Raw genomic sequence first — 27,805 nt, 5'->3', positions numbered from 1 at the left:
GGATTCCACGAGCTGTCAGATCAGCGTCACTGAGCGCGTATTAACAGCAGTGCTGTGGTGCCAACCCCACGAACGCCACCCTGAGGTGAAATCACGAAGCCTACGCTTAACTCATGAATATTAATTACGCTGAGTAATCTTCTAATAGCGAAGCTTGATTTTCGAATATGTATTAGCCTCTGCTGACGTAGCGCTTTAACAGTCCAATGGCGAAGGTTCTGCTCATGAATATTAATAAGCCTCCTTCCGTATTAGGATTTGTTGATTCGCTTCCGGAGGCGGGGCTTAAGCGTGTCGTGGCACCGAGGCGCATGATGTGGGCGAGGGCAAAACCCTTCCTCGGATTTCTTTACCGAAAGAGAGAACTGCGAGGAAGAGATGAGATGGGCGTGACAACGGAGTGTCTGGACTAGACTGAAAACACTCTTCTCCTGGATTAAGATCCGCGCTGGTTTCCGTGTAACTGATGACAACGGAGTGTGGCAATGCAAACCACACGACGTGATGCGCGTGCCATCCAGTTTAACACCGCGAGTGATGAATTAACAGCCCGACGCCCAGTTTTACGGCCACACGGGGATTGACAAGCCAAGGATATTCAAGGCAGGGGTCTAGAACATCATCAGGTGCGTACTCGGATAGTTTTTCCCCTTTTTCTGGCGGTCTGGCACCAAATATTTTCCTCTTTTTATTTGATCACTTAAACAGTCTTCTCGTTATTTCAGTGTCCATGTTATTATTTTATTTCTAAGCAAAAAAAAAGAATGAATGTAATTATTTTTATTTAAAGTGTTTTATTTAAATTATACTAATTATAATTAAATTATACTATTTATAAATCAATAATGTATTTTTTTATTTATTTTTTGCGGAATCCCTTGTGTACTTCCCAGGCCTCATATAGGCAGCTGTGAAATGGCTCAGTATAAATAAGAGCATCTCAATTCTAGTGGGATACAATTGCAGTGATGATTCTGATGAATAACAAATAGGTCTAGTAATCATTTTTTAAAACATTCTTTACCCACGGATTAAAAATTTAAACGAGAGTAATGCAAGTGTGACACTTACATCAAGGTGACACCTTATAAATTAATCATTATTTAAAAAGTATTGCCAGACCTTCACATTTCATATATAGTAGGCTAAACGTCTCGCGTGCGTGTGTGTTTCCCGGGGTGAATCAGTAGGCCTATGATTAGGCTACGTCGTGAAATTCGAATCAGACATCGAACTATAATTCGTTTTTTAGAATTTGAATCTTTGGATTCAGCGACGCAATCCGCTGCAATCTGTCGTGTGAGAGCACGGGCTGGTCCACGGGTCATGCTGTCTCGAGGAAATGAGCAGAATACGAGCAATGCAATTACATAATCCTGCTTATAGTTTCTGATGTCTCACTATTGCTGTTCTATTGTTTTGTTTGTCATTCAAAGAAGTTGTAAGCAAGATAGCATAGCAATTATTTAACTAAAATTAACAAACCATTCCATTCATTAATTATAACAATAATAATAAAAAAAATACATTCTTAATTTTTTAATGTTCACTCAACATTCTGTGATGTAACTTAACCACACTGTTGTGCATTTTTTTAAATCATTGTTATAATTAATGCATTGGATGGTTTTGTTAATTTTAGTTAATAAATTGCTGGGCTAGGTTTGCTATTGTTTACAACTTTGAATGACCGATAAAACAATAGAAAAAGCAGTAAATAGCTAGACATTCTGATAAGCACATCGTAAATGAATTTTTCAAATAATAAACAAAATGTTTGTCTCATAAACCTTCAGGTAAGCTACAGTAATTTGTTCATGTTCAGATCAAAATACATGCTTTTCTGGTGACTAAGCAATCTGATCTCATAAACCTTTCCCATTTACTTATTGTCTGACACAACATATTGAACATTAATTTAAAAAGATGCTGATTTAGATGTCTCCTTCATTCTTTGATGTTTATGGATGGGGAGTAGCCACATGCAACACCAAAAATAAGTCTTAATAATAATTTAGATTTCCAGCAAACAATATACTGCACATTTACTAGAAAAGGACAATGAGTTTTCAGTGAAATCTAGACACAATATCTTGTTATTTTGAATGTCAAGTAGATCTGTTCTGTTTTAAGGAAAACGAGACGAACATGATGATTAAGAAAACGATTTTGTTTTTCCCATTGTGAACCATGTCTGAGAGGAGACATTTCTCAATTATCATTAGTTTGAGAGGGATGAGTGCTCATTTAACCGAATAGAACATCATTTTTAAATCTTAATGTCTTAAAATCCCCATCAATCCCCCAGACTCTTTGTATGGATGTTTAGAAAGTGATGTTTTGAGGTTGGGAAAGTGCAACGAAGTTTGCTTGTCTTGTTGAGGTGTGGGATAGTTATTACATGTCTGTTTAGTGTGCACTACAGTAATGCTTTTTTAATAGTATAATCAGAACTATAATGTTTGAAGCTGACACATTTGTAAAATATTCCTTTTCATTCATCTGTAGTGATTGTTTATAGTAATGCCCCTTGAAATGGTTTGGAATTGTTGAAAAAAGCTTCATTATTATTCATTTGAATCATAAACTAACGTCTTTGCAATGTCACATAGGTGACCCATATACGGTTTTGCTGACATGCACCTGTGAATGCTGATGTGCTGTTAGAACAGGAAGGGTGTAAATGACAGAGCTTCTGCGGAGGTCCCTGCTCTGAAGGTCACTATCATGTTTCAAAATCACGATACCTCTAACGGGGAGACGATGTCAACGTGTTCTCGCTCTTTCTCTCGTTCCCTCCCTTCGGTGGCTGCAGCTCTTTCAACCGCTCGTCCAGACAGGAGCAGCGGGGTCAGACAGCACTGTAGGACACTCACTCCATCATGAGTCGCACACACACACACACACACACACACACACACACACACACACCAGAACAGCCATGACATCCATTCAACAAGCTGCTGCTGAGATAATGACATTATATTGTATAGTGAGCAACACTGTTATAGATGGTGTTTTCGCATTAATTATGCAATATGCACCACTGTCGTAATGGTGCAGACTGCAGTCTATTCAGCTCATCAGAACAAATAAATGGTGTTATTCTGCTAAAAGACAACGCAAAAGACAACATTGTGCTAATATAGAACATAGTGTACTGTGCATACAAGAGATTTCCATCATCACCACAGTATTGCATATAATTATTTAGCCTAATGATTTACAAGAAATGCACTCAAAGATAGGAAATACACAGCGTTTTTGTCTGATTTGTTTATCTTGGAAAATGCATTGCGCAGTACAAGAGAGCGAACGTCACAAGACACAAATATTAAAATTAAAACATACACTATCAGTTTCGAGCAGTTATGGTTTCCACAAAAATATTAAAGTGCCCATATGCGTATTCAGCTATTACATTTCATGCAATGTGTAAGATAGCTGTTTGTGAATGTAAAGCAAAAGGTCTGCAAAGTTATTGTTTCACAAAATAAAGAATCGATTCGGAATTGCCGAAACGAGTAATCGGTTTTTCATCGGTAATTCCAGTCTTTCTTTCGTAACTTACTTACGTAACGCATTTGCATAATGCTCACCATTGGCCTTCATTGGCTGCTCGTGAACAACATCTACTTTGACTCGACCTCAAACACTGTAGCTGGTTCGTGTTGTGTACATGTCGAGTAGATGCTGTTTTCTGCTCTCCAAAAGCAAATTCTCTTTGTAAAGCATTATAAAGGATAAGGATGTGAAGAGTCAGTGGTTAAAATTACGACAGTGATACAACAGCTCTTTAATCTTATGACGATTTTAACAATCTAAATGGGATTTACAAAATGCTAATCCATTAAAGATGGGACATTACCCACTTTATTTGGACCAACTTGCTCCTCAGAATCCCAGCAACCTGTATCAAGTATGATCAATTATTGATGTATATAATTTCTACCGGGTGTTTAAAACACGTAGTTTTGTGTTTTATATTGTGATGGTCTCCAGCTAACCGGCTAACTCACGTTATTACGGTCTTACTGAACACTTCTGCTAAGCAGCTGTGGGCCACTGTTACCTAAAACTGTCTATTAATGCAGATTGTCCGTTGTTGTTACTATGAGTTATGATAAAGGATGGAGCAAGATTTGTTTTACAAACTTTAATGTTACATCAGTCAATCACGTTAGTGCTGGGCTAACGTATGCACGGTTATTGATGCAGTTCCCACATGTGCAGCGCAATAAATTAGAAATATACACATCGGTTTGTTGATGGACATACACTTGTTAGTGAGGAATTACTGATGGTGAGGAATGACAGCTGCAATATCTCATAATGTACCTCATACTGAGTAGTGTATCACTGAGAAACGTCCTGCTCGAGTCGTCCTTGCGATTGAGGTTCGGGTTGAATAAATAGCTCTTCCAATGTTTCATCATCGGACTCGCGCTCGGATCGATGCCATCATTACTGTCTTTACAGTGTGTACAATCGCTGAGGATTTAGAAAGTCTCCGGAGCTGAAGTTCAGTGATGTAGTGGGCGTTTCGTTTCCGACACACGCTGTAAGCAGTAGACCAATCACAACAGACTTGGCCGTCTGACCAATCGGAGCAGAGTAGCTTGTGGAAAAGGAGGGATTTAGAGAGACTGAATCTTCAGACGAGTCGTTTGAGAATCTTTAAAAAATGTGGTGATGTGCAATGTATATTATGAGAAAATGAATTGAAAAATGCATGTAAACCTGTTATAGGAGATCTCCAAAACAAAATTAGAAACCTTTAAATTAGCATTATAGGGGCTCTTTAAGCAGCACAACTGTTTTCAACATTGGCAACAATACGAAATGTTAATTGAGCAACAAATTAGTGTTATGGGTAGTCAGGCAAGGGAGAGGAGATTTGCATCTAAATACAACGAAACAAAGAAGAAAATCAACAGCTAATAAATAAACAACAGCTTTACAACACGCAAAGACAAGAACTGACAAAACTGAACTGAAAACACAGGCTTAAGTGCATTGGGAAGGTGAGGGATTTGTCCTCTGCATTTAACCCATCCAATTTAGTGCACACACATTAGGAGAAGTGACTTGTGAGAAACAAAATATAGCAGAGGAAACCAAGGGAACAAAGAACATAGGAACTAGCTATACACAAGAACAGAAACCGAGAACTAAACTAAATCTGACAATTGCCATTTGATATCTGAAGGATCATGTGACACTGAAGACGGGAGTAATGATGCTGAAAATTCAGCTTTGTCATAATAGGAATAATGTTTATATATATATATACATACATACATACATGTCTTCTAAATTGTAATAATAATTCATAATATTATAGTTTCACTATATTTTTTATATAATAAATGAGCATTAGAGACTTAGGGTAGATTTACACGACGATGTACTAAAAACTTTTTCACTCTGTGAAAGTAAAAAACGCAAAGTTTTTAGTACATCGTAGTCGTGTAAATGTACCCTAAGTCTCTAATGCTCATTTATTATTAACGTTGTCAAAACGACCTCAGTTCACACGGATTTTCGAAAACAAATAGAAACGCTGTGTTCGCTGAAACACTCCGCGACTATAGACTGAAAACGTAATGTGCATGACGTCATCTCTTTCCCAAATTCATGTTTATACATGGAGATGAACGATATGTTTTTCAACAACTTGCTCTCTGAATCCCGTTTTCGTTTGCGGTGTCAGGCAACCAAGATGCCATTGTCGTGTAAATGAACGGCCAAAACACATAAAAAGTGTTTAGTTGAAATAGGTGTCGTGTAAATGCCCCCTTATTTCAAAAACATTTAAAAATCATACTTCAAAAATCATACTGACCCAAGACCTTTGAATGGTAGTGTATATAAATGTACAATATAACAGGCTTACTGGGTTGTTTGAACCCATGGTTGGGTCAAATATGGACAAACCCAATTGTTGGGTTTAAAAGTGTAATGCAAAAATTTAAACCAACATTTGGATTTGTCCATATTTGACTCAACCATGGGTTGAAACAACCCAGCATTTTTTAGAGTGTCGTACTATAAACCTCAAGTAAAGGTTAACATACAGCGAGTCATTATTACAAAATAAAACCGGGTAAGCGGGACGTACCATCTTGAATTTATTTTGCAATAATGACATACTGATTGTACATACTTATGTGGGAACATCTAAATTTGAAGATTTTATTTAAGTCAAAAATATTATTTAGCATCACTAAACCACCTAAATAAATTAGATTACACCAATAAAACTAAAGGGTTAGATCAGGTAGAAGTAGCAACAATTGTAGGTTTCCACGTTTTACTACTTTTTACTACAATTAAACAAACAATATTACTTTTATATGTGTTAGAACAAAGAGACCACTGAAAGATTTCAAACCTGTGGAAAATTGCTTGTTATACAAATATATTTGACCATAAATTGGTGCAATTGACCAATCAGAAGCAAGTACTCCAGAGAGCGTGCAATCATAAACAATAAAAGACCATTGTAGACACATATATCATCGTATATCATTGGATTTATGAGATGCCATCACTTCAAACTGACTCCTCCAGATAAAACATTCTTCTACCTATACAAATTCACTTTACAACAGAATCTCAAATGTGTAAAAGCATAACAGAAATACTATTGTTTGCAGACAGAACAATGATGCAGACAGGAATTTTTGCAGCCCAACAAGAATTCAAGATGTGTATTCCACAAAAAAAACGCCGCTCCAACAAAGCTGCGAAATAGCTAATGATCTGCTGAAAAGCAGATATAGATTTTGAAGAATTGAGTTTGGCAAGTCTGGACTCGAGTAAGCCTCATAAGTTATTCGTGAGATCATTTCCTTGTGCGTGTATATTTAGAGCCCACTTCATCTGGCTCCTGATATAGATGGATGAGGCAGACTCGCTCTCTGTCTACCCCGCTCACACTCATACACACGGTCTCACACACCGCACTCGCTCACCCCGCTGCAGAGGATTGTGGGAATAAGGGGAGAAGGTGATGGGAGATGATACAGTAAGACTTAAAATTAATAAAGGCACTAGAAGTAAATGAATTATTAACAAGCGGCTCAGTAATGTCTAGAGAACAGTAAGAGCTCAGAGACGGTGCTTGTCATTTTATTACCGCCATGCACTATACGCTAGTTGTTGTGTCTGGAAAGATCTCTTTCCATAATGGTGTGTCTTCACCTGCATTCCTGTTGATCTTCTTTCCTATATCTCTCTCGTTCCCCCTTTCCTCCCCCAGGGTGTGGGCTGATTAGAAATTGCGTGGCACAGAACAGGCAATCTATCACCCTGCCAAACCTAAGCACACACACACTCACACGCAATCTCTTCGTAACAGTGCTTGTTCATCTCTAGTAATCTTCTGTTATCTACAATCTGCTGTTTTGTAAGCACTATATATGTAGTACACCTCTACATACCCTTCTCCATCCCCGCTCCTCTCCCCTTCATCACCTGCACCACCATGCTATTTCTATTTTTGTCCTCTCTCGATTTCCCTCCCTCTCCTTGCTCGCCCCCTCATCCTCCAGTCCACCTCTCACCATTGCACACCCACAGTCATGCAGTGCCATAATAGGGCAGAGATTGGCTCATCTGTGCTGTCCGTCATCTCTAAACCAGTGTGATTCCTGTGAAGGCGAGGTTTGCACTCGGTTCAGATTCATTTGCTGCATTAGGGAGCCTGGAGGAAGGAAATGGACTTATAACCAGTTGCTGTAAATGATATGCTGTTTTTGCACTGCAAAGGTTTTACATAATTGTTTTATAGTGTTAATTTAGTTAAACATTATACATACAGTTAAAACAGACTGCACTGCAAGATGCTTATAATTAAAAAAATAAGTGTGAACATAAAATTGCATTTTGTTTTTTGTTTTATTTAGTACTACAGTGTGGAAATTTTCCAGACAAAGTAATAGAAGTTAGATCTTTAGATCTATCCTTATCCTTATCCTCAACAGGGTCAAGTTCAACTGATATTTATGTTTTTATGAATCATTTTCTCTGGGTACGTTTACACGATAACTATATGCTTAAAATGGAGAAGTTTTTCCTTTGAGTTTTCCACGTACAGACGACACCATTCTCAAAACGATCCCCATTCACACGGATCCACGAAAACGACTAAAAACCCTGTATTCTGCCGCCAGGCCATTAGATGACGATATAACACTATAGACTGAACATGTAACACACATGTGTATGACGTCATCCCCGTTTTCAAAAGTTTGCGTTTTCAGGCATCCAAAACGCTGTTGTCGTAAAAACGAATGGCCAAAACGCATACAATTTGTACCTTTTTAGTTGAAAACGGTGTCGTGTAAACAGCCCCTTAGACAAGCGAATTTACTGAAGGCTACCAGGAAAGCTAGAAAATCGCTAGGTAGTTTATTTATTCACAAAACATTCATAAGTAATATTATGCTTAATATGATAAAAATGACTTTGTTAATGTTTCATCTCATCACATTGACAGTTACGAATTATATTGCATCATGGAAGTTATATTTTTTTCAATTCAAAATGGCGAAATTAGACAAATGTTAATTAGTTTGCATCCCTGATTATTTCTGTTGGTTTAACATTTCAGTCATAAAACAGCTGTCAAATATTAATTGTTTAGTTTAGCTACATCTTACCTCACGCTTTTTGATCGTTAAGTGAAGTGTCGCGCTGGATATCGATACCATGGGGAAAACTGTCATGTTGGTATTTGTAATATTATATCATAATTTGGCAGCAGGCATATTAGGCTGATTAAACTGATGCACAAATACATTATACTGTTACGTGAATGCGTTTTCTTTCTCAACTGTTTACGTTCTCTTAAAACATAACTGGCTGTGTTTACGTGAATACTGGCCAAGACTAGCATTTTGACATTATTTTGTGTGTATTTGACTGTTTAAGCACAATATGCAAATCAATTTAGTACTGAAAGGGGGCTTTATGTGCGCACACTTTGGGTATGAGCACAAAGTCTGCGGGAAAAAGTAAAATTATGCCTGTAATTTTAAAAATAATGAAATTCAAGCCCTGTAAAAGCAAAAATATTCATCCTGAGCAAATGAAAAGAGTGAGTGAGGAGAGGCGGGTTTGTGTGTCAACTCGCCGTCGGAGAGATACGAGACCGAGAATGTTTTCTTTATTTTTATTTGACAGTAGTCTTTTTCCTTGAACATAGCACGTACTGAAACCGTGACCCTAAAACTGTGATGATAACTTAACCGTGAGTAATTTGACCCCTAATGGGCATTATGCAAACTGACAAACAAACAATGGACGGCACTTAAAGTAATGACCACACCGATTTGTCTAACAGTCAGTATCGAACCATTGAAATGCCACTGCTATGACTGTGTTTCCAAGTCTGTATGAAAAACAACAATAAAGTCATTTGCACTGGAGCACTTGACTGTGTGTTTGCAGAGAGGTTGTTACTCTCCTGGGATTGGTTAAATCTCCTGTTCCCGACAGGTTGTCAATTGATGGTTGGCTGCTTGTTGACTTCAAAACACTGCAGAGACAGCCACACTATCTCAGGCTATTCTCACAGGATCAGCCGTTACATAAATACATAACAGCTGATCCATGATACGCTTGTTATTGTTTGTTACAGGTGAAGTAACTGGTGTGGGGGAAGGGTTGGGAAGCAGATAATAATCATACCGTTTTTCCATTTCCTCTCCCTATTGCGCTTATTAGATAAAGTTGTCATTTCACTGTGAGAAAACAAGCAAATGTGAACAATAATCTCAGTCTCGCATTCTTCCCTTCGCCGTCTCTCATAGCTGCGAGTCGTTCTTGTGGATATGGTTTTGGAAGGGAGCTCCGAAGCTCTTTGCCCTCCTCCATCCCTGGAGCTGCGCCCATCATGCAACAAGAACCAGCCGTCTCCTCCTCTGGGATCAGGATCTCAGTCCCATGATGCTCTCTGCCCTGAGGACAAGGAGCCCATCAAGTACGGGGAGCTGATAGTACTGGGGTAAGACAAAGTCCACAGCAACCCCTGAGGCATTTATAGTAATATTAAAAGGATGAAATGAAGGTTAAGCTATCTATATATCTGTATCTATCTATGTATATAAGAAATATAGGCTCACCTAGGCTGCATTTATTTGATTAAAAAAAGTAACATTATGAAATATTAGTACAATTTAAAATAACTGTTTTCTATTTGAATATAAAATGTAATTTATTCCTGTGATGCAAAGCTGAATTTTCAGCATTACTCCAGTCTTCTGTGTCACATGATCCCTCAGAAATCATTCTAATATGATGATTTGCTGCTCAAAGTAAATGGGTCCAATGTAGCGAAGCATCTTCACAAGTAAGTCATACAGACATGATGTCATTTACCACAGAAAATAATTTCAGCTCGTTTCGACTTGTCGTTTTTTTAAGCAAACATTGTAGTAGCCTATACAGTAAGGAAGGAAGTAAAGTCTAATAATAAATAAATATTAAAATGCACATACAACCAGTAGAGCCACGACACCTAAACAACATTGTGCATGTTTAACATAGAATTGACTACTAACCTTGTAAGTTATATCGATTATTACATCATGATCATGTAAAGTTGGTAAACCCTGTAACTTTGATGATATGCTGAAGGATAACGGAAAAGTTGGCGATGAAGTTAAATCACCTAAAACACATACATTTTGTTGTATAAAAATATATATATTTTTCAATTTATAATATTCATTCGTTGCATAAAAAAAACATGACATTTGTGCTTTACAACTCTCTGTACTCTCTTGCCTTAGATTTACATTGAAAGTGCATTCAAATGGTAATTCATGAAAATGATTCATATTACACAACACAGTTTGTTGAGTCCAGAATATGCATTGTTGCAAATAAAAGGAAATCATTTTGAAAAATTATTCCAAAGAGATGTTGCAGATTAAGTATTTAATGAATTGTGTCTGAACATTTAATTCTGATTAAACGAAACCGTTGACATCAGCAACATCCTTCAGGTTTAACTGTACCCACACGAGTTAGAACTGTACGACACTGTCTCAGATTCCTGAAATCCATTTATCTAAATTACAGCTCCTCCACTCAGCCAGCGTTTTGCTGAATGCAGGAGTTCAGTGGGAGTTCAAGGGTAAAATTACCCTCAAATAAATATGACTTCAATTAACATCTTTTCTCACGGATGAATGAACGCCACGTCATCCGGGCCAATTGGTTCCCCTGGTGTACCTGCAGCCGGTTTTCCTGCCTTATCTTTAGATTTCAGCTGCGGATGCAAAACACTTCATTTGACTGCCAACAAAGATGTCATTCAAATCACACAGCCATGGAGCAGAGCAGAGCAGTAAATGTTTTCAGTGCCAGGAAGGGGAAGAAGCTTTAACCCTTGAGCCACTAGAAGTGGGACAGAGAAAGCACATAGTGGTGTTTGTGTTGACAAAATTTGACAAAAATGTTTGTTGACAGACTGTGATAATAATAAGAAATGTTTCTTGAGCAGCAAATCATCATATTAGAATGATTTCTGAAGGATCATGTGACACTGAAGACTGGAGTAATGATCAGCTTTGCCTCACAGGAATACATTTTGCTTTTGGGAAACTCAGCCTTGGGCAAATTAGCGTGAGAACGCAGTTCCAGAAAAGCGCTGACAGGAGTGGAAAGTTCTGCACGTGATCTACTGACGACGCGCAAATTAAACAACACAGACGCAGCCGGATCATTTCCGTAATGACCAATGGAAATTAGCGTCTGGTTTAAGACAATGCTTTTTTGGTTGGTAAATAATGGCACAAATACCAGTATATTGACTTGTGCAAACCTTAGTAAATCACCTTGAGTGATTAATTTAAATACTCTCCTCCCATAAATTTGACATCTGAAAGGGAAACTCCTACAAATGCATATGCAATAAGGTCAGCCGCAAAAATAACACTGTCCATGCCTTTTCAGCGTAAATTTTTCACTGGTGTCTTTAGTAAATCCTGACAGTAGTTTTTTTAACGGCAAAAGAGGGTTTGCGCTGGTGCAAGCTGTTAGTTAATCTGGCCCTACATATTATATTTCAGTAAGGGTAGAATAGACAAAAAATTTGCTAAATTTAAAGGACAATATCATCACAAATTGGGATAAACCGATATGAAAATTTTGGCCGATAACTCTTTGTATTTGAAAGCCGATAACCCATATATTGGCGATAAATCTAAATCCAATTTTTTTATAATTTTTGAGAGCCTGATTAAAAAAAAAAAAAAAATCTTGATGACTCAAGCACACAATTATAATGTTCTCATTATAATTTTATGTAGCCTATATGACAGACTTGCGCTGCACTTAACCTTATTTTCCTTTTTGAAGTGATTTCAATCATGTTTCAAGCAATTCAAAACCATCATGGTGAACAGTGCGCATCTAAAGTGTCTCAGCTGAAGGAAATAATCCATTATTTATCGGCTTTAATATATCGGCCAAATGTTCTTACCGGGCCGATAACGGTAACGTTAAAAATGAACATATATCAGCCGATACCAATATGGTGGCCAATATATCGTGCATCCCTAATCACAAGATACTACAGCTGAAACAAAAAAAAACTATAAAAATTAACACTGCCTCCCAGTGAGATGAAAGGAGATATAGAGAGCTCATTTAAGTGTCTGGACTATTGATCGTTGTCTAGATGAATTATAAGATGGCTTCGCCTCCTCATTGACAGACTCCCAAAGGCCTGCATCAGCCATTTTGTGGACGGCTCATGACTCCTGTCATAGTATCGACGGAGAGATAGATTAATGCCATTTAATTATTTTTAAGTACACGCCAATGCTCTTAAGTGAAAACAAGTCGCCCATGCCTAGTTTTTTTTTTGTCATCCCCAAGACAACAGTCTGTCCTCAATCTGTCAGCTCTATCAAAATCAGACAGCGGGTGAGGTGCTGCTTCTAAATTAAGCATCAAATGTGTTTTCATTAACTCATTCTTTATTGTTCAAAGCATTTGCAAAGCTTAGATTGTACTATTGTGGTTTTGCTACCCGCAGGCATAATGGATCACTTGCTAGCGGGGACAAGGGCCGCAGGAGGAGTCGGCTGGCCCTTTACAAACGGCCTAAAGCCAACGGCGTCAAACCTGATGTCATCCACAATGTCTCCACACCTCTGGTGTCCAAGGTAAAAGCTTCTGCATAAATTCCTTGCTATTTCTATGCCTGTTATAAAAATATAAAAGTGTTTAAAGTTAAAGTGCACCTATTATGCTATTTTAGACGTTCCTAATTTTGTTTTGAAGGTCTCTTACAATAGGTTTACATGCAAGGACAAAAAACACTTTCATTTTCTCATAATATACATTGCAGCATCCGAAATGATTCAATCAAGGATCCAGTCTCTCTAAACTCCTCATTTCCAAGAGCCTACTCTTCTCTGATTGGTCAGATGGCCCAGTCTGTTATGATTGGCCTACTCTGCTCTGATTGGTCAGACGGCCCAGTCTGTTGTGATTGGTCTACTCTGCTCTGATTGGTCAGACGGCCCAGGCTGTTGTGATTGGTCTACTCTGTTCCGATTGGTCAGACGGCCCAGTCTGTTGTGATTGGTCTACTCTGCTCTGATTGGTCAGACGGCCCAGTCTGTTATGATTGGCCTACTCTGCTCTGATTGGTCAGACGGCCCAGGCTGTTGAGATTGGTCTACTCTGCTCTGATTGGTCAGATGGCCCAGTCTGTTGTGATTGGTCTACTCTGCTCTGATTGGTCAGACGGCCCAGGCTGTTGTGATTGGTCTACTCTGTTCTGATTGGTCAGACGGCCCAGTCTGTTGTGATTGGTCTACTCTGCTCTGATTGGTCAGACGGCCCAGTCTGTTATGATTGGCCTACTCTGCTCTGATTGGTCAGACGGCCCAGGCTGTTGAGATTGGTCTACTCTGCTCTGATTGGTCAGATGGCCCAGTCTGTTGTGATTGGCTACTCTGCTCTGACTGGTCAGACGGCCCAGGCTGTTGTGATTGGTCTACTCTGCTCTGATTGGTCAGACAGCCCAGGCTGTTGAGATTGTTCTACTCTGCTCTGATTGGTCAGATGGCCCAGTTTGTTGTGATTGGTCTACTCTGTTCTGATTGGTCAGACGGCCCAGTCTGTTGTGATTGGTCTACTCTGCTCTGATTGGTCAGACGGCCCAGTCTGTTGTGATTGGTCTACTCTACTCTGATTGGTCAGACGGCCCAGTCTGTTGTGATTGGTCTACTCTGCTCTGATTGGTCAGACATTCCAGTCTGTTGAGATTGGTCTACTCTGCTCTGATTGGTCTGACGGCCCAGGGCACGTTCAAGCTCAAACTGGTGCCCAATGTTCTGCTACAGTTTCTGGGTTGAACTACATGTTTCCTGGAAACGGTGTGCAACGGGGTTTGAGATACGTTTTCTCTTGTTTGGTGGGTGTGTCAAAAATGTCAGCCCAATCAGCAGCAACATGTATATAAACCTTGCGGTATTAAAGAGACAGCTCGCACAATGGGTCCAAGTAAAGTCATTTACAAATGTGTCCGCTGCAGCTTACGCAACAATTGAAGATTTTAGAAGACATGTTTGTCGTAAGAGTTTTATAGTAAAAATATAGCATATCAACAGTGATCAGTAATAATGATAATACTCACAATAAAAATAATAAGGTCAAAGATCATAACACAGTCTCGGAGGTAAGAAATGGATTATCCTTCACCTGAAATGTTTGTCTTTTCATCCTGAAATGCGAGGCAAATGTTGGATCACAATAATTAGGAACCACAGATTCCACAAATCCCTTCAATCGATTGGGATGTTCTTTTATACTGGACGGCAAGGGCAGTGACTGTAACATTGAGTGTATTTTGCAGTATTAAACACGTATTTATACTGATTTCATCAGGCTCCAAAAATTCTTCAAAAAGATACAAGGAATGGCCTTCTCAGCTGCCATAGTTGCAACTCTTGTGTCATCAGAACAGGGTGTTCAACACACCAATCTTTTCCATTTAAAAAAACATTTTGCAACTTTTTGTCGGGGCTGAATGTGATGTGATTGGTCTACTCTGCTCTGATTGGTCAGATGGCTCAGTCTGTTGTGATTGGTCTACTCTGCTCTGATTGGTCAGACGGCCCAGTCTGTTGTGATTGGTCTACTCTGCTCTTATTGGTCAGACGGCCCCGTCTGTTGTGATTGGTCTACTCTGCTCTGATTGGTCAGACGGCCCCGTCTGTTGTGATTGGTCTACTCTGCTCTGATTGGTCAGACGGCCCAGTCTGTTGTGATTGGTCTACTCTGCTCTGATTGGTCAGATGGCTCAGTCTGTTGTGATTGGTCTACTCTGCTCTGATTGGTCAGATGGCTCAGTCTGTTGTGATTGGTCTACTCTGCTCTGATTGGTCAGACGGCCCAGTCTGTTGTGATTGGTCTACTCTGCTCTTATTGGTCAGACGGCCCCGTCTGTTGTGATTGGTCTACTCTGCTCTGATTGGTCAGACGGCCCCGTCTGTTGTGATTGGTCTACTCTGCTCTGATTGGTCAGACGGCCCAGTCTGTTGTGATTGGTCTACTCTGCTCTGATTGGTCAGACGGCCCCGTCTGTTGTGACTGGTCTACTCTGCTCTGATTGGTCAGACGGCCCCGTCTGTTGTGACTGGTCTACTCTGCTCTGATTGGTCAGATGGCTCAGTCTGTTGTGATTGGTCTACTCTGCTCTGATTGGTCAGATGGCTCAGTCTGTTGTGATTGGTCTACTCTGCTCTGATTGGTCAGATGGCTCAGTCTGTTGTGATTGGTCTACTCTGCTCTGATTGGTCAGACGGCCCCGTCTGTTGTGATTGGTCTACTCTGCTCTGATTGGTCAGATGGCTCAGTCTGTTGTGATTGGTCTACCTCTTACAGCGTGTGTCGGAAACGAAACGCCTATTAGCATATCTGAATTTCAGCTTCAGAGGCTTCCTCAGTACTTGATGCACAGGGATACGAATAGTAACAATGGCATCAAATTTACCAGTTCAATTTGAACCCAAGTCCGCATCCTTTTGAAGTTCAAGCAAAGAGTATTTGCTTTCACAGCGCAGAAAACAGCGTCTCCTCTACATGTTGACAACATGAACCACACTCTTCCATGAACCACACTCTTCCAGACTTCATCAGCTACAACTTCAGTGTTTGAGGGTCAAAGTAGATTTTGTAAACGGGGCAATGAAGACCATGCAAATCTGTTACAAATCTACGTAGGTTCGTACAGGAAGACTGGAAGTACTGACGGCTCGTTTCAGGCAGTTTTAGAAGACAATAACTCCATTTATACTTTGATATTTAAAACTTTGCAGACGTTTCACATTCACAAACAGCTATATTACACACTGCATAAAAGGTTATATCCGGAAAAAAGCATAATAGGGGCACTTTAATGTATTAATACTAACACTTTATAGAACAAAATACTTAATCTCATAGAAAACCTTTTTTTTTTTATGATTTTTTTATGGCTTCCAAAAGATGTGAAATCTGTTCCAGCATAAGTGTCCTCTTGACCCACCCACTAAATTCTGTAAGAGTCATTGCATAACATTGCAACTAACCGAGTGTTTTGCCAATCTATTGCATAAGGTTTGGGAACCTGAAAGTACCTTATGTTCCTCTGCCTTGTTAAAGTATGCATAATGCAACAAAGGCCATTAGTCAAAGAGTTGTTTGTTTTTGTGTGTGTGTGTGTGTGTGTAGGCCCTAAGCAACAAAAGCCAACACAGCATCTCCTACACACTGTCCCGGAGTCATTCTGTTATAGTGGAATATACACATGACCCCAACACCGACATGTTTCAGGTGAGCAAAAGAGGATTCTTTCATTTCACATCAACTGCCTGCTCACATCTAACTATTGAGTTCATGTCTACAAATACATTTAAACTAATTTAATATTGTCTTAGTGGTGAATGTCTTTACCTTCCTATATATTTGGCCTCAATGACGTACGTCTTTGTTTTTTTAACAAATGTTCATCCAAAAATTAACATTTTGTCATCATTTATTCTCCCTCACGTCATTCCAAATCTGAATTACTTTCTTTCTTCCTTTATTAGAGACACGGAAAAGAAGCTATTTTTAATAATGTACTGGTTAGTGACGCATTAGTATAAAAAAAAATCAGGCTGATAATAATAAACCAGTAATTTTGTTACGACTGATACAGTAAGAACAATAATAGGCAATATTTTAATTCTTAATTTTTTCTTAAAAATAAATAAAAATGAAGACCAAAAAATAACATCAATATTCATTAAGGCATTATAGCCTTACTGTATGAAAGATTGATGTTCATTTGAAATTTGCTGAAGATTATGTTTAACACTGTTATTAAATAATTAGCAATAATACTAATTCAATTTAAGTCAAGTATATTTAGCGCTTTTCACAATACAGATTGTATCAAAGCAGCTTCACAGTATTAAATTAAAATAATACGTCAATGTTTGTTTCTAGTGGAAAACGTCCACGTTTGGTAATGCTGATCAATAGTATTGTTGATTGATTAATTAAATTAAATATCCCCAAATATCCCCAACTGAGCAAGCCAAAGGCAACAGCCAAAGGTAACCATTAAGGTGTCAGAAATCAAAAAGTGTAAAAATAGGAGGAAATTTGCATGCACATTAATATAATTGATAGCAATAACTCTAAAGAAAGGTCCACTGTATTTCCACCCAAATGGAAAAACCATTTGGAAATTCCACCCTAACCAACTAACAATGAGCAACACAATTGTCACAGTGTTTATTATTCTTTGTTAATGTTAGTTTATGTTAGCTCAGGTCCATTAAATAATATTAACAGATACAACTTTTGATTTAAATCATGCATTAGTAAGATACTCAGCAAGTCTGCATTATTTTGATAAAAAATACAGTAGAAATGGTAATATTGTGAAATATTGTATATTTAAATATGTTCAGACGTAATTTATTACTGTGATGGCAACAAAAAATAACATCTAAAAACAAAAAATCCTTGGAACGGTAGTGCATATACTGTGCATCCCTAGTGCGTGTTATTTTCCTGGAAATTACAGTGAATGGGAATGCTTTCAAGCTTCAAAAAGAAGCACCAAAAACACATCATAAAAGTAGTTATTTAAATTACACGGAAAAGAGAAACCAGAACATTATGAAACATTTTCTGTTTGTTTGTGTTCCACAAAGGAAAGAAAGTCATATGGGTTTGGAACAACATAAGGCTGAGTAAATAATGAGACGAATCCTTTTATATCTCACTTACTCTTGTCAATGTGTCTTTAGATCGGCCGTTCCACAGAGAGCATGATAGACTTCGTGGTGACTGACACAGCAGGCAGTGGCACTGGAGGACAAGGGCAGGGGGGAGCAAACGGAGAGGGAGGACAGTCGGCCCAGAGCACCATCTCCCGCTACGCTTGCCGCATCATGTGTGAGCGCAGCGCTCCGTACACAGCACGAATATATGCAGCGGGCTTTGACTCTTCCAAAAACATCTTCCTTGGGGTGAGTCATAACACGGCCTTACTGAGTCACAACCACGATTTCTAATGCAGAATCTTTGCCAAAGTATAGAAGACAACTCAGCTCAATATGATAATTCACACTGATATCAAAGAAAGTCACACAGACGAAGAGAACACATTATTTTCCTACTGTTTTGCATGTTGAAGTATGTTTGTGTTGCCTTAAAGGGATAGTTCACCCAAAAATGAAAATTCTGTCATCATTTACTCACCATCATGTCATTCCGAACCCGTAAGGCTTCCTTTCATCTTCGGTAATGATGAGTAAATGATGACAGAATTTTAATTTTTTGGGGGAACTATGCCTTTAATAGGCAATGAGAATTAGGGTGCGTTCACACTTGGCAGGTTTGGTTCGATTAAAACAAACTCTGTCTGGGGCGATTGCTCTTTTAGTGCGGTTCATTTGAATGTGTGAACGCTGCCATCCGAACCTTGGTGCGCACCAAACAAACGGACCGAGTCGAGACCCACGGAACCAAAGACATCTAAACGAACCAAAAACAGGATGTGATGCCACAAGATGTGACCTTAAAAGGGACAGAATGCTCGAACATACATGGACTGTGTCCGAAATCGCCCTCTATACCCTTAAATAGGGAAACATTTGAGAGGATAGCCATTTGTAGTGGTGTCCGAAGCCATAGTGGACATTATCGTGTGTAGGGCTGGGTACCGAGTTTGATACTTTTTAGGTACCGACCGAATTGCCTCGATACTATCGAGTATCGAAAAATGACTTGTTTTTCGGTACCAGATTTCGATACCTAAGGGGTTAACTCGTCAACGTCAGTGCTCAAACAAATACATATGAAATGCACAACGACACGCCTAAAGTCGCTCACGCACATACACGCAAACTCTACACACACCAGACGCACGGAACTCTCTGCGCACATAGCCTACTCATATGAGAGGCGCGCACGCACACAAACTGTCCACGCACATTCTCATATGAGACACGAGCACACACACACAAACTCGCGCACATACTCAATGAGACGCGAGCACACACACTCACAATACCCTAAAGATGTGGAAAAGTCGATCAAAAGTGTGGCTACATTTCTCCAGGCTCGATGCCAACAGCACGCAATGCAGTATTTGCGGTAAAATAATTGCTGCAAAGACCGGTACCGCGACAGATATGATGAAGCCATTGACAGTGCACGGAGTAAACATAAGAGCAGAAAGTTGCTCCGTCTTTGACTGGTAAATGAAGAGATACCTTGTTGATCACTCTGACAGTGCTTATATTGCAATTTACTGAATGTAGGCCTAGGGCTGGGCGATATGGCTGAAAACTGTATCACGATATAAGTGTTTCATATCGGTCGATATCGATAATTATTGAAATTTTTATAACATATTTAAAATAAGGACCAGTCCAGGAGACAAATATATTACATTTAAAGATTTTTTTATTTTAAACTTAACCTACCTCTGATTATAATCCCATCAGTTATAAAGGCAGAAATGTCAACACGACCATGGAAAACTCAAAAGTCTAAAATCACAATGAACACTTAACAATTATCTCTTAACATTAAGGTGCAAAATTAAAGAATACGTAAGAAATGCTTTATAAAGGGGTGGGCGATATGGCAAAAATATAATATTACGATTTCTTTCTATAAATTCTATAAATCTATTTCTTTCTATTTTCTATAAATTATACATTGATACTTATTAAAGCTATTAATAAAGTTATTAGTCAAGAGCAGTGAGTGATTTTCTCTTTACATTTTGTTGTTTTATTAACATTAAAGGGATAGTTCTCCTAAAAATTCTAATTTTCATAATTTACTCTCTCACGTTGTTTTAAACTCGAATAAGTTTCTTTCTTCTGTTGAAAATAAAAGTTATTTGGAAGAATGACCAACAGTTGATGTACCCCAGTGACTTCCATAGTATATTTTTATGGAAGTCAATGGGGACCAGCTACTGTTTGGATACCCACATTCTTCAAAATATTAATATTAGAAAATATTAGATAATTTTTGGGTGAACTATCCCTTTAAGGACAAGCGGCAGCGTGTTTACTATTACTGTCTCTTTAAGAGCTGCGCGCGACGCGTCTATTATACACGCATTTGACAAGCAGATTTTCTCTCAGTTTTCTCAAGTTTGCTTTTACTTTAGACATATCCGACTAGTTTATGTAAACCTTGTGTGTATATAACAGTATTAGCAAAATAAGACTCGAAAGATAACTTAGTATTCAGGCGCTGGTAGACAGGCTTTTAGTGCATGTGAGCTTCACATGTATGCGCTGAGAAACGCACACGCTAGAACGCATCAGCACGCGAATAACAGAGAAACTGACGACGGTCTTGCATAATCTGCAGACGACATTGGTCTGACTACGGTCAGACTTTAAGTCAGGCGAGCTGACTTTTTCTGTTTTATCTAGTTACTAGAGAGTGAGTGCCTTTGTTCATGCAATCAAACTTGCTTTGCTGGTTGGTTCCAACGAAAAAAAAAAAAAAATTATCGAACGTTTTATCGAACGCATTTTTTATTGATATTGATTAGGTGTCTATCGCGATACATATCGTTATCGTTTTATCGCCCAGCCCTATGTAGGCCTACACTGCCGTTCAAAAATGTGTTGGTCAGAATTTTTTTTTAGTAAGGATGCATTAAAGTGATCAAAAATGACCTTAAAACGTGTAATGTTACAAAAGATTTCTGTTTCAAATAAATGCTGTTCTTTTGAAATTTTTATTCATCAAAGAATCATGAAAAAAATGTATCATAGTTTCCAAAAACTGTTTTCATGTTTCTGAAGGATCATGTGACACTTAAGTAATGATTTTGAAAATTCAGCTTTGACAACACAGGAAAAATTTACATTTTGAAATATATTCAAATAAGATTTAAATTTTTTTTTTTAACAAATTCAGCTTTGGTGAGCATGAGCTCTTTATAAAAAAATATTTTGTTCCTTATGTATATGTATAAGGAATATTTTGTTCCTTTGTGCTTTTTTTTGTTCCTTTGTGCACTGACTAAGGAGCATGAGTCAAACTGAAAAAATAAAACCAAAGTTTTTCTGAGGTAATGTGTTATGTAATCTTGTTAAAATGGATTTCATAAAATTGGTATCGAAAAAAGTATCGTTCAGGAACCGGTATCGAAATCAAGGTATCGGTATCGGTATTGGTATCGAAATTTTTTTGAACGATACCCAGCCCTAATCGTGTGCACTCATTGAATCCCATTATGCACCGCAATTACGAGTGTACAAACGATGTACACTCAACGGCTACAGAATACCCATAATGCACTGTCACGGTTGTGCCGAATGAATTCCCGCGTTTCTTTTTGGTCCGGACCAAAAGAACCAAGGAAACTGAATTACAAGTGTGAACACTTCCTTAGTCACTTCAGTTCACAGAATATGAGGAAAAAATGTCAGTTTATTTTTTATTTTTTATTGGATATCTTATCATGGATATCTTGTACAACAACCTTTTAATTGATATATCACTTGTAACAATATCAAAAGTGGATTTATTGTTAAATAAAATAAATAAAATTTAACTAAATTTTAAAATTTTCCTGAAAAATGTAAAGAGTTTTTACCTGTACAGGTGGTTTCCAGTCAGAAGAAACCACCTGAAATATCAAAATACAATATTTATTTATTAAAATGTTAATAAATATGTTAAAATATTAATTTAACAAAAAAAAAAAAATCCAAGACCTGAAAAGTTATTGGAATTTCTATAGTGAATATACATTTTTCTAGTTGTCTGTCGGTTGAGAGTCTTGTTGCTTAGAAAAGTATAGCACACCTCTCCTCTACAAGCATGAGTATCATTGCTGTCCATAGTTCAAACAGTGTTTGATGGGTTACTTAGTGCAAAGGGATTGTTTAAGCAGGTTTGTTGCCTTAGCAAACACCGCTAATTACATTCTGTAGGTCTATATTTACAACATTAATAGATGCATTTACATCACAGACTGATATTAATATCAGTGTAAACATTCTCAGTGTAGCTTGGGCTATGATTTAATCTTTGCAGATAAAGGTTTCGCTTGTTTATTGAGAAGCAACCAGTGAAAGCAGATAAAACCATCCATCATTCATGTCCTCGCAACCATATATATATACATTAGTGGTGTGAGAAACGAGACGAGATCTTTACAGTATTTTTAAGAAATCCTCAATGACTAAATACATGAAAAATATTCTGCAGGTGCATTTGAAATGTTTGAACTAATCATCTTGTAATGAATGTCATTTCAGTTCTGCTTTCTAAGTATGCATTGTCATGTGCGGTAAAAGACAACAATACTCAAGCACCGTTTTGCCACAAACTCAACTGACTGGCTTCTCTCCTGTATGACTTCTCTTCAGATCTTACAACTCTACATGATTTATGAGCTTCTACAACTTTTGACCTCCTAACTGAAAAACTCTCCACAAATTGATCATAGAAATAAAAACAACCAGTTTTTTCTTAGTCTTATTAAGTGCAACCACTATCTAAGTACTCTCTCAATATTCAAAGTGAAAATAGAGACCAAATGTTTTTTCAAGCATGATACAGAGCTAAGTGATGTTAACAACTACGCAGCCCAGCCTAAGATAACTTTCATATTGGGAGTTATTTGCATGCATCGGTGAGCTAATTTCAAAATTCGGGGAATTGAAATCGCGTTTGAATGCGCGCTCACGTTTTACTTTCGCATTAGATTTTGGTACTCTGTGAATAGGGAGCGGCGGTGCTGAGCGCGCATTCTACAAAATGAGACATTTGTCAGACGCTTAGGCTCTGTTGTGCAATGAATCCTCCGCCATGGTCTTGTCAGTCATCCCGTCACTTACTCTCATCACGTGATCAGTGAACTCTTGATTCCTGCTGCGCTACGTACGACTCTGCAGCTCGTGCTGGATGAGCTGGATGGGAATGAAGCGACCATTATCCAACTGAATTAAATGTTTTTTATCTCTATAAAAAGCAAAACAACAACAGTAAAGGCGTAATGTAAACAAAGCGGTGGCTTATCCTAATCGCGAGAAATCTTGTGACATTTTAAGTCATTAGCGGATGTTTCTATGGGCCTCTCTATGCAAGCCATCCGCCATATTGGAACAGTCAAAGCCAGTCGATGAACATTCGAGAGCAAATTGATTCGATCAGCAAATTGAATCAATGTATGATTATCTATAAAAAAAATTACCATAGCATAAAAACCTGTAATACAGAGATAATACATATAAAAACACAAACCTGTGAAAGGGAACTTGGGAATTTAAATCACGGCTGTTTCACGACCAGAAGCTGCCCAATATTGTGCCATCATTGATTCTTACTTGTTAGTCACGACACGTTGTGACGATGTGCCGACGTGTCTGGAGCGGTCGAATGTGGAATCTACATATACGTATCTATGCTCACAACCACCAGGCATTGAAACACTAGAACATGCGGATACAAAAAAAAAGTGCTGAATTCTGAAGAGACATATCATTCATTACAAACAGCAGGCACATTATGGAGGTTTACACTTCCCGCTGTCACAGACTGAGATGCTTAAGATAAAAATGACTCATTTCCCACCAGGTCACATCGCTACTCACATTTAATGCGCTTGATTAAACGATCAGCAAGTGTGTATGACTCAAAGCGACAGTTCACACAAAAATTTTAATTCTTCCATTACCTAATCATCCTCATGTCGTTCCAAATCTGTATGACTTCTGCAGAACACGAAACGATATTTTGAAGAATGTTGCCCGTACAATTAAAGTCAATGGGGTCCAAGATAACACTTAACCCCACTGACTTTCATCATATGACAAAAAAATGACACAAGGTTGTAGGAAGTAAGAATATCTTGCATATCTTGCTTTAATCCATTAGTATTTGTATGCTTTCATTCCTTTTCAAATTGTGACCTTAATATTTCCTTTGACCTTGACGGTAGCCAATTCAATAGTGAAGATCTACGCTTCGCTTTTACTCTGAAAAATACACGGACACCTCGAGGACGGTAATGGTCCAGTTGACGGCAGTGATGCATGACATATCAACACGCGGCTTCGGCCTCATACAAATGTCCTTGACAGGCTCTCTGCCCACTGCTGTTCTGCGGAGGTGGAAAGAGAACGAGTGAGAAAGAATGGATACTGTATTCCAGTCGGGTATAAATATTTCAGACTCCCACTTTATAATGCAGCTCCAAGTAGTAGGTGTGTTGTGTAATAGCCAGTAGCTATAAACGGAAAGCCTACAGTGTCTGTCTGTGCATTACAACCCTCTAAGCTTGGTTAATCAGTGATTTATTATATAACACACGACTTATAATACAAACAGAACCGTTATTAATCTGACAATAAGCCACGACACGTTTTGAGTTCATCTTGATACTTTAGAGATTAGTGAAATCCTCTTGATGTGCTTGATTTCCAGGAGCGAGCTGCTAAATGGCGGACCTCAGATGGTTTGATGGATGGACTAACAACCAATGGGGTGCTGGTAATGCACCCGGCAGGGGAGTTCGTATCTGAGCCCGCTCCAGGGGTGTGGAGGGAAATCTCCGTGTGTGGGAACGTGTTCGCCCTTCGAGAGACACGGTCCGCCCAGCAGAGGGGAAAACTGGTGAGAATTTGCTTCAATATCAGTAATCAATCGGCAGTAAAAATGTTTAAAAGGTACACTGCGGAACATCTGTGGTTCACACATAAACTACCGTTCAAAAGTTTGGGGTCAGTAAGATTTCTTTTGAAAGGAATTAATACTTTTATTCAGCAAGGATTCATTAAATTGATCAAAAGTGACTTTTGTAAAATTCTATATCAAATAAATGCTGTTCTTTTGAACTTTGTGTTAATTAAAGAATCCTGAAAATCCACAAATATATGAAGCAGCGCAATGGTTTTCAACATTGATAATAATAAGAAATATTTCTCGAGCAGCAAATCATCATATTAGAGTGATTTCTGAAGGATCATGTGACACTGAAGACTGGAGTAATGATGTAAATTACATTTTAAGATATATTAAAATAGAAACCATTGTACCGGTAATTGTAAATAAATTGTATAAATTTATATTTCACAATATTGCTGTTTTTACTGTATTTTGATCAAATAAGTGCAGCCTTGGTGAGCAGTAGAGACGTACAAAAACCGTAAAAAAAAGTATTGACCCCAAACTTTTGAACAGTGGTGTGTATAAACCTTAGGTATCTATCTATGGCCTATAAACTTTCAAACCTGAAGGCTTTTTAAACGTTGCTTAATCCAAGGTTAAAGAGGCCAAGAAAGGGAATTCTTGACAAAGTTTGCTTTTCTACATTTAAAAGTTAGTCGTCATTTTAATTCTAGTTTCTCACATACACATTTGAATTGCACTTCAGCATCCTGTTTGCTACATCAGACTCAGGAATTCAATTAGTGTTTTATTCTCAGTTTCTATGATTTCTGTATGTCTAAGTAAGCAGAACTGTTTTTCTTTAACAGAACTAAAGTTTCTTTAACTACACTCAAGGACGTAAGACTACAATTTAACACCAAATCGAACATGACAACTCTGAATAAGGCAAGAACAGAGTTGAGCAAAGATCAATTAATTTCTAACAAAAATTAAACCAAAAATATTTCATAGTGTATCTTTAAGTTTACATAAATCAAACATGTTTGACATTAAAGGTGCACTATGTAACTTTCGGTCCCCTAGTGGTTAAAAAACAAAACTGCATGCATTTTGCAGAAGAACATTGTTTTGGTTGTGCTTCGGCTCTGTGAGACTGTGTGGTTGAATATAGTTATTCTACTGATCATAAAACATTCAGTACTAGACTTCAGAGACGTCGATGGAAAGGATCTTAAGCTGACTAGCTGAAGACGTTACTGTAGCTTTACCCATTAATAGACACGGTACTTCCTTAAATAAATTAATTCCAGCACAGCGCTACAACAACCATAATGAAATGACCCTTCACAATAAATCCCAGTTCTCACCATCTCCGAAAATCCAAGACAATGTTGATTCTTGTTTTATTACGAGCTGTCACATACAATTTTTTATTTCAGTTGAATTTATATTTGACTTTAAAAAGCTTAGTGTCTGAAGTAACATGGCTCTATCATCTGTTAAATGGCACAAATGATCAATGAGTTGGATATTATGGCACATTAGGTGCCAGTTTCAGGCTTAAAATGTCAGTTCACCCAAATATGTGCATTCTGTCATCAACTTTACATCATTCCAAACCTGAATGACTTTTTTCCTGTGTTACACAAAGCATGTCCTGAGTGCATATTTGTGTGTGTCTTTACCTCACAGGTAGAGAACGAGTCAAACATGCTGCAGGATGGTTCTCTCATCGATCTCTGCGGGGCCACTCTGCTATGGCGGACCCCTAGCGGTCTTCGTCACACCCCGACCCTCAAACAGCTGGAGTCTCTACGTCAGGAACTAAACGCAGCCCGTCCCCAGTGCCCCGTGGGCTTCAACACGCTCGCCTTCCCCAGCCTGGCACAGCGCGCCACCATCGACAAGAAACAGCCCTGGGTCTATATGAACTGCGGACACGTGCACGGATACCACAACTGGGGGTTTCGCAAGGAGAAAGCGGGATCCTCTGCGGTGGCATTAACCGGAGGTGGAGGCACGGCTCCGGCTACGACCGGAGACCGCGAGTGTCCCATGTGCAGAGGGGTTGGTCCCTACGTGCCCCTCTGGCTCGGGTGCGAAGGGGGCCTGTACCTGGACGCAGGGCCCCCGACACACGCTTTCTGCCCCTGCGGTCACGTGTGCTCGGAAAAGACGGTGCAAGGCTGGAGTCAGATCCCACTGCCGCACGGAACGCATGCCTTCCACGCTGCTTGTCCTTTCTGTGGAACGTGGCTGACCGGGGAGCAAGGCCACATCAAACTCATCTTCCAAGGGCCCGTCGACTGAGAGGGACGGTGAGATGTTGAGACTGAATTACAGAAACTGAGAGTTTGGACTGTGGAGGATGGACACAAAAGGAAGAGCTTGTGAAAAAGGCAAGGATGACAAAAAGGGAATATACTTTGTTATGCGATGGAGAATGTGTAAATAAAAGTGATGAAATAAAAGGTGAAAACATGGAATCGTTGTGTGTAAGAAGAAGTGAATGACATTTGCATATGTAATATCTTCTTGGAAGGCCTTCGTTTATATAATGTGTAATATGTTGACTGCAGTCGGCAACTGGGTTAAACATATCTGGGTCACGTTTCACCCCCTAAATCATGAGGAAACA

General features: G+C 38.7%; 1 protein-coding gene across 1 annotated transcript; it reads left to right on the top strand.

The window, feature by feature from the left end:
* The first annotated feature begins 296 nt into the window (after positions 1–296).
* Positions 297–27,644, top strand: peli3 (pellino E3 ubiquitin protein ligase family member 3). Its single transcript, XM_081391527.1, has 7 exons — positions 297–626; positions 9,819–10,012; positions 13,055–13,184; positions 16,744–16,845; positions 18,315–18,536; positions 24,982–25,170; positions 26,860–27,644. Exons 2-7 carry the CDS (start codon positions 9,840–9,842, stop codon positions 27,475–27,477), a joined length of 1,434 nt encoding a protein of 477 aa, XP_081247653.1. The 5' UTR covers positions 297–626; positions 9,819–9,839; the 3' UTR covers positions 27,478–27,644.
* Positions 27,645–27,805: the final 161 nt, after the last annotated feature.

This window comes from Scardinius erythrophthalmus, assembly GCF_964197995.2.
Source record: "Scardinius erythrophthalmus genome assembly, chromosome: 2".
NCBI classification, from domain to species: domain Eukaryota; kingdom Metazoa; phylum Chordata; class Actinopteri; order Cypriniformes; family Leuciscidae; genus Scardinius; species Scardinius erythrophthalmus.
The sequence above is the reverse complement of the archived record's forward strand: the minus strand, read 5'-3'. Positions and strand labels throughout refer to the sequence as shown.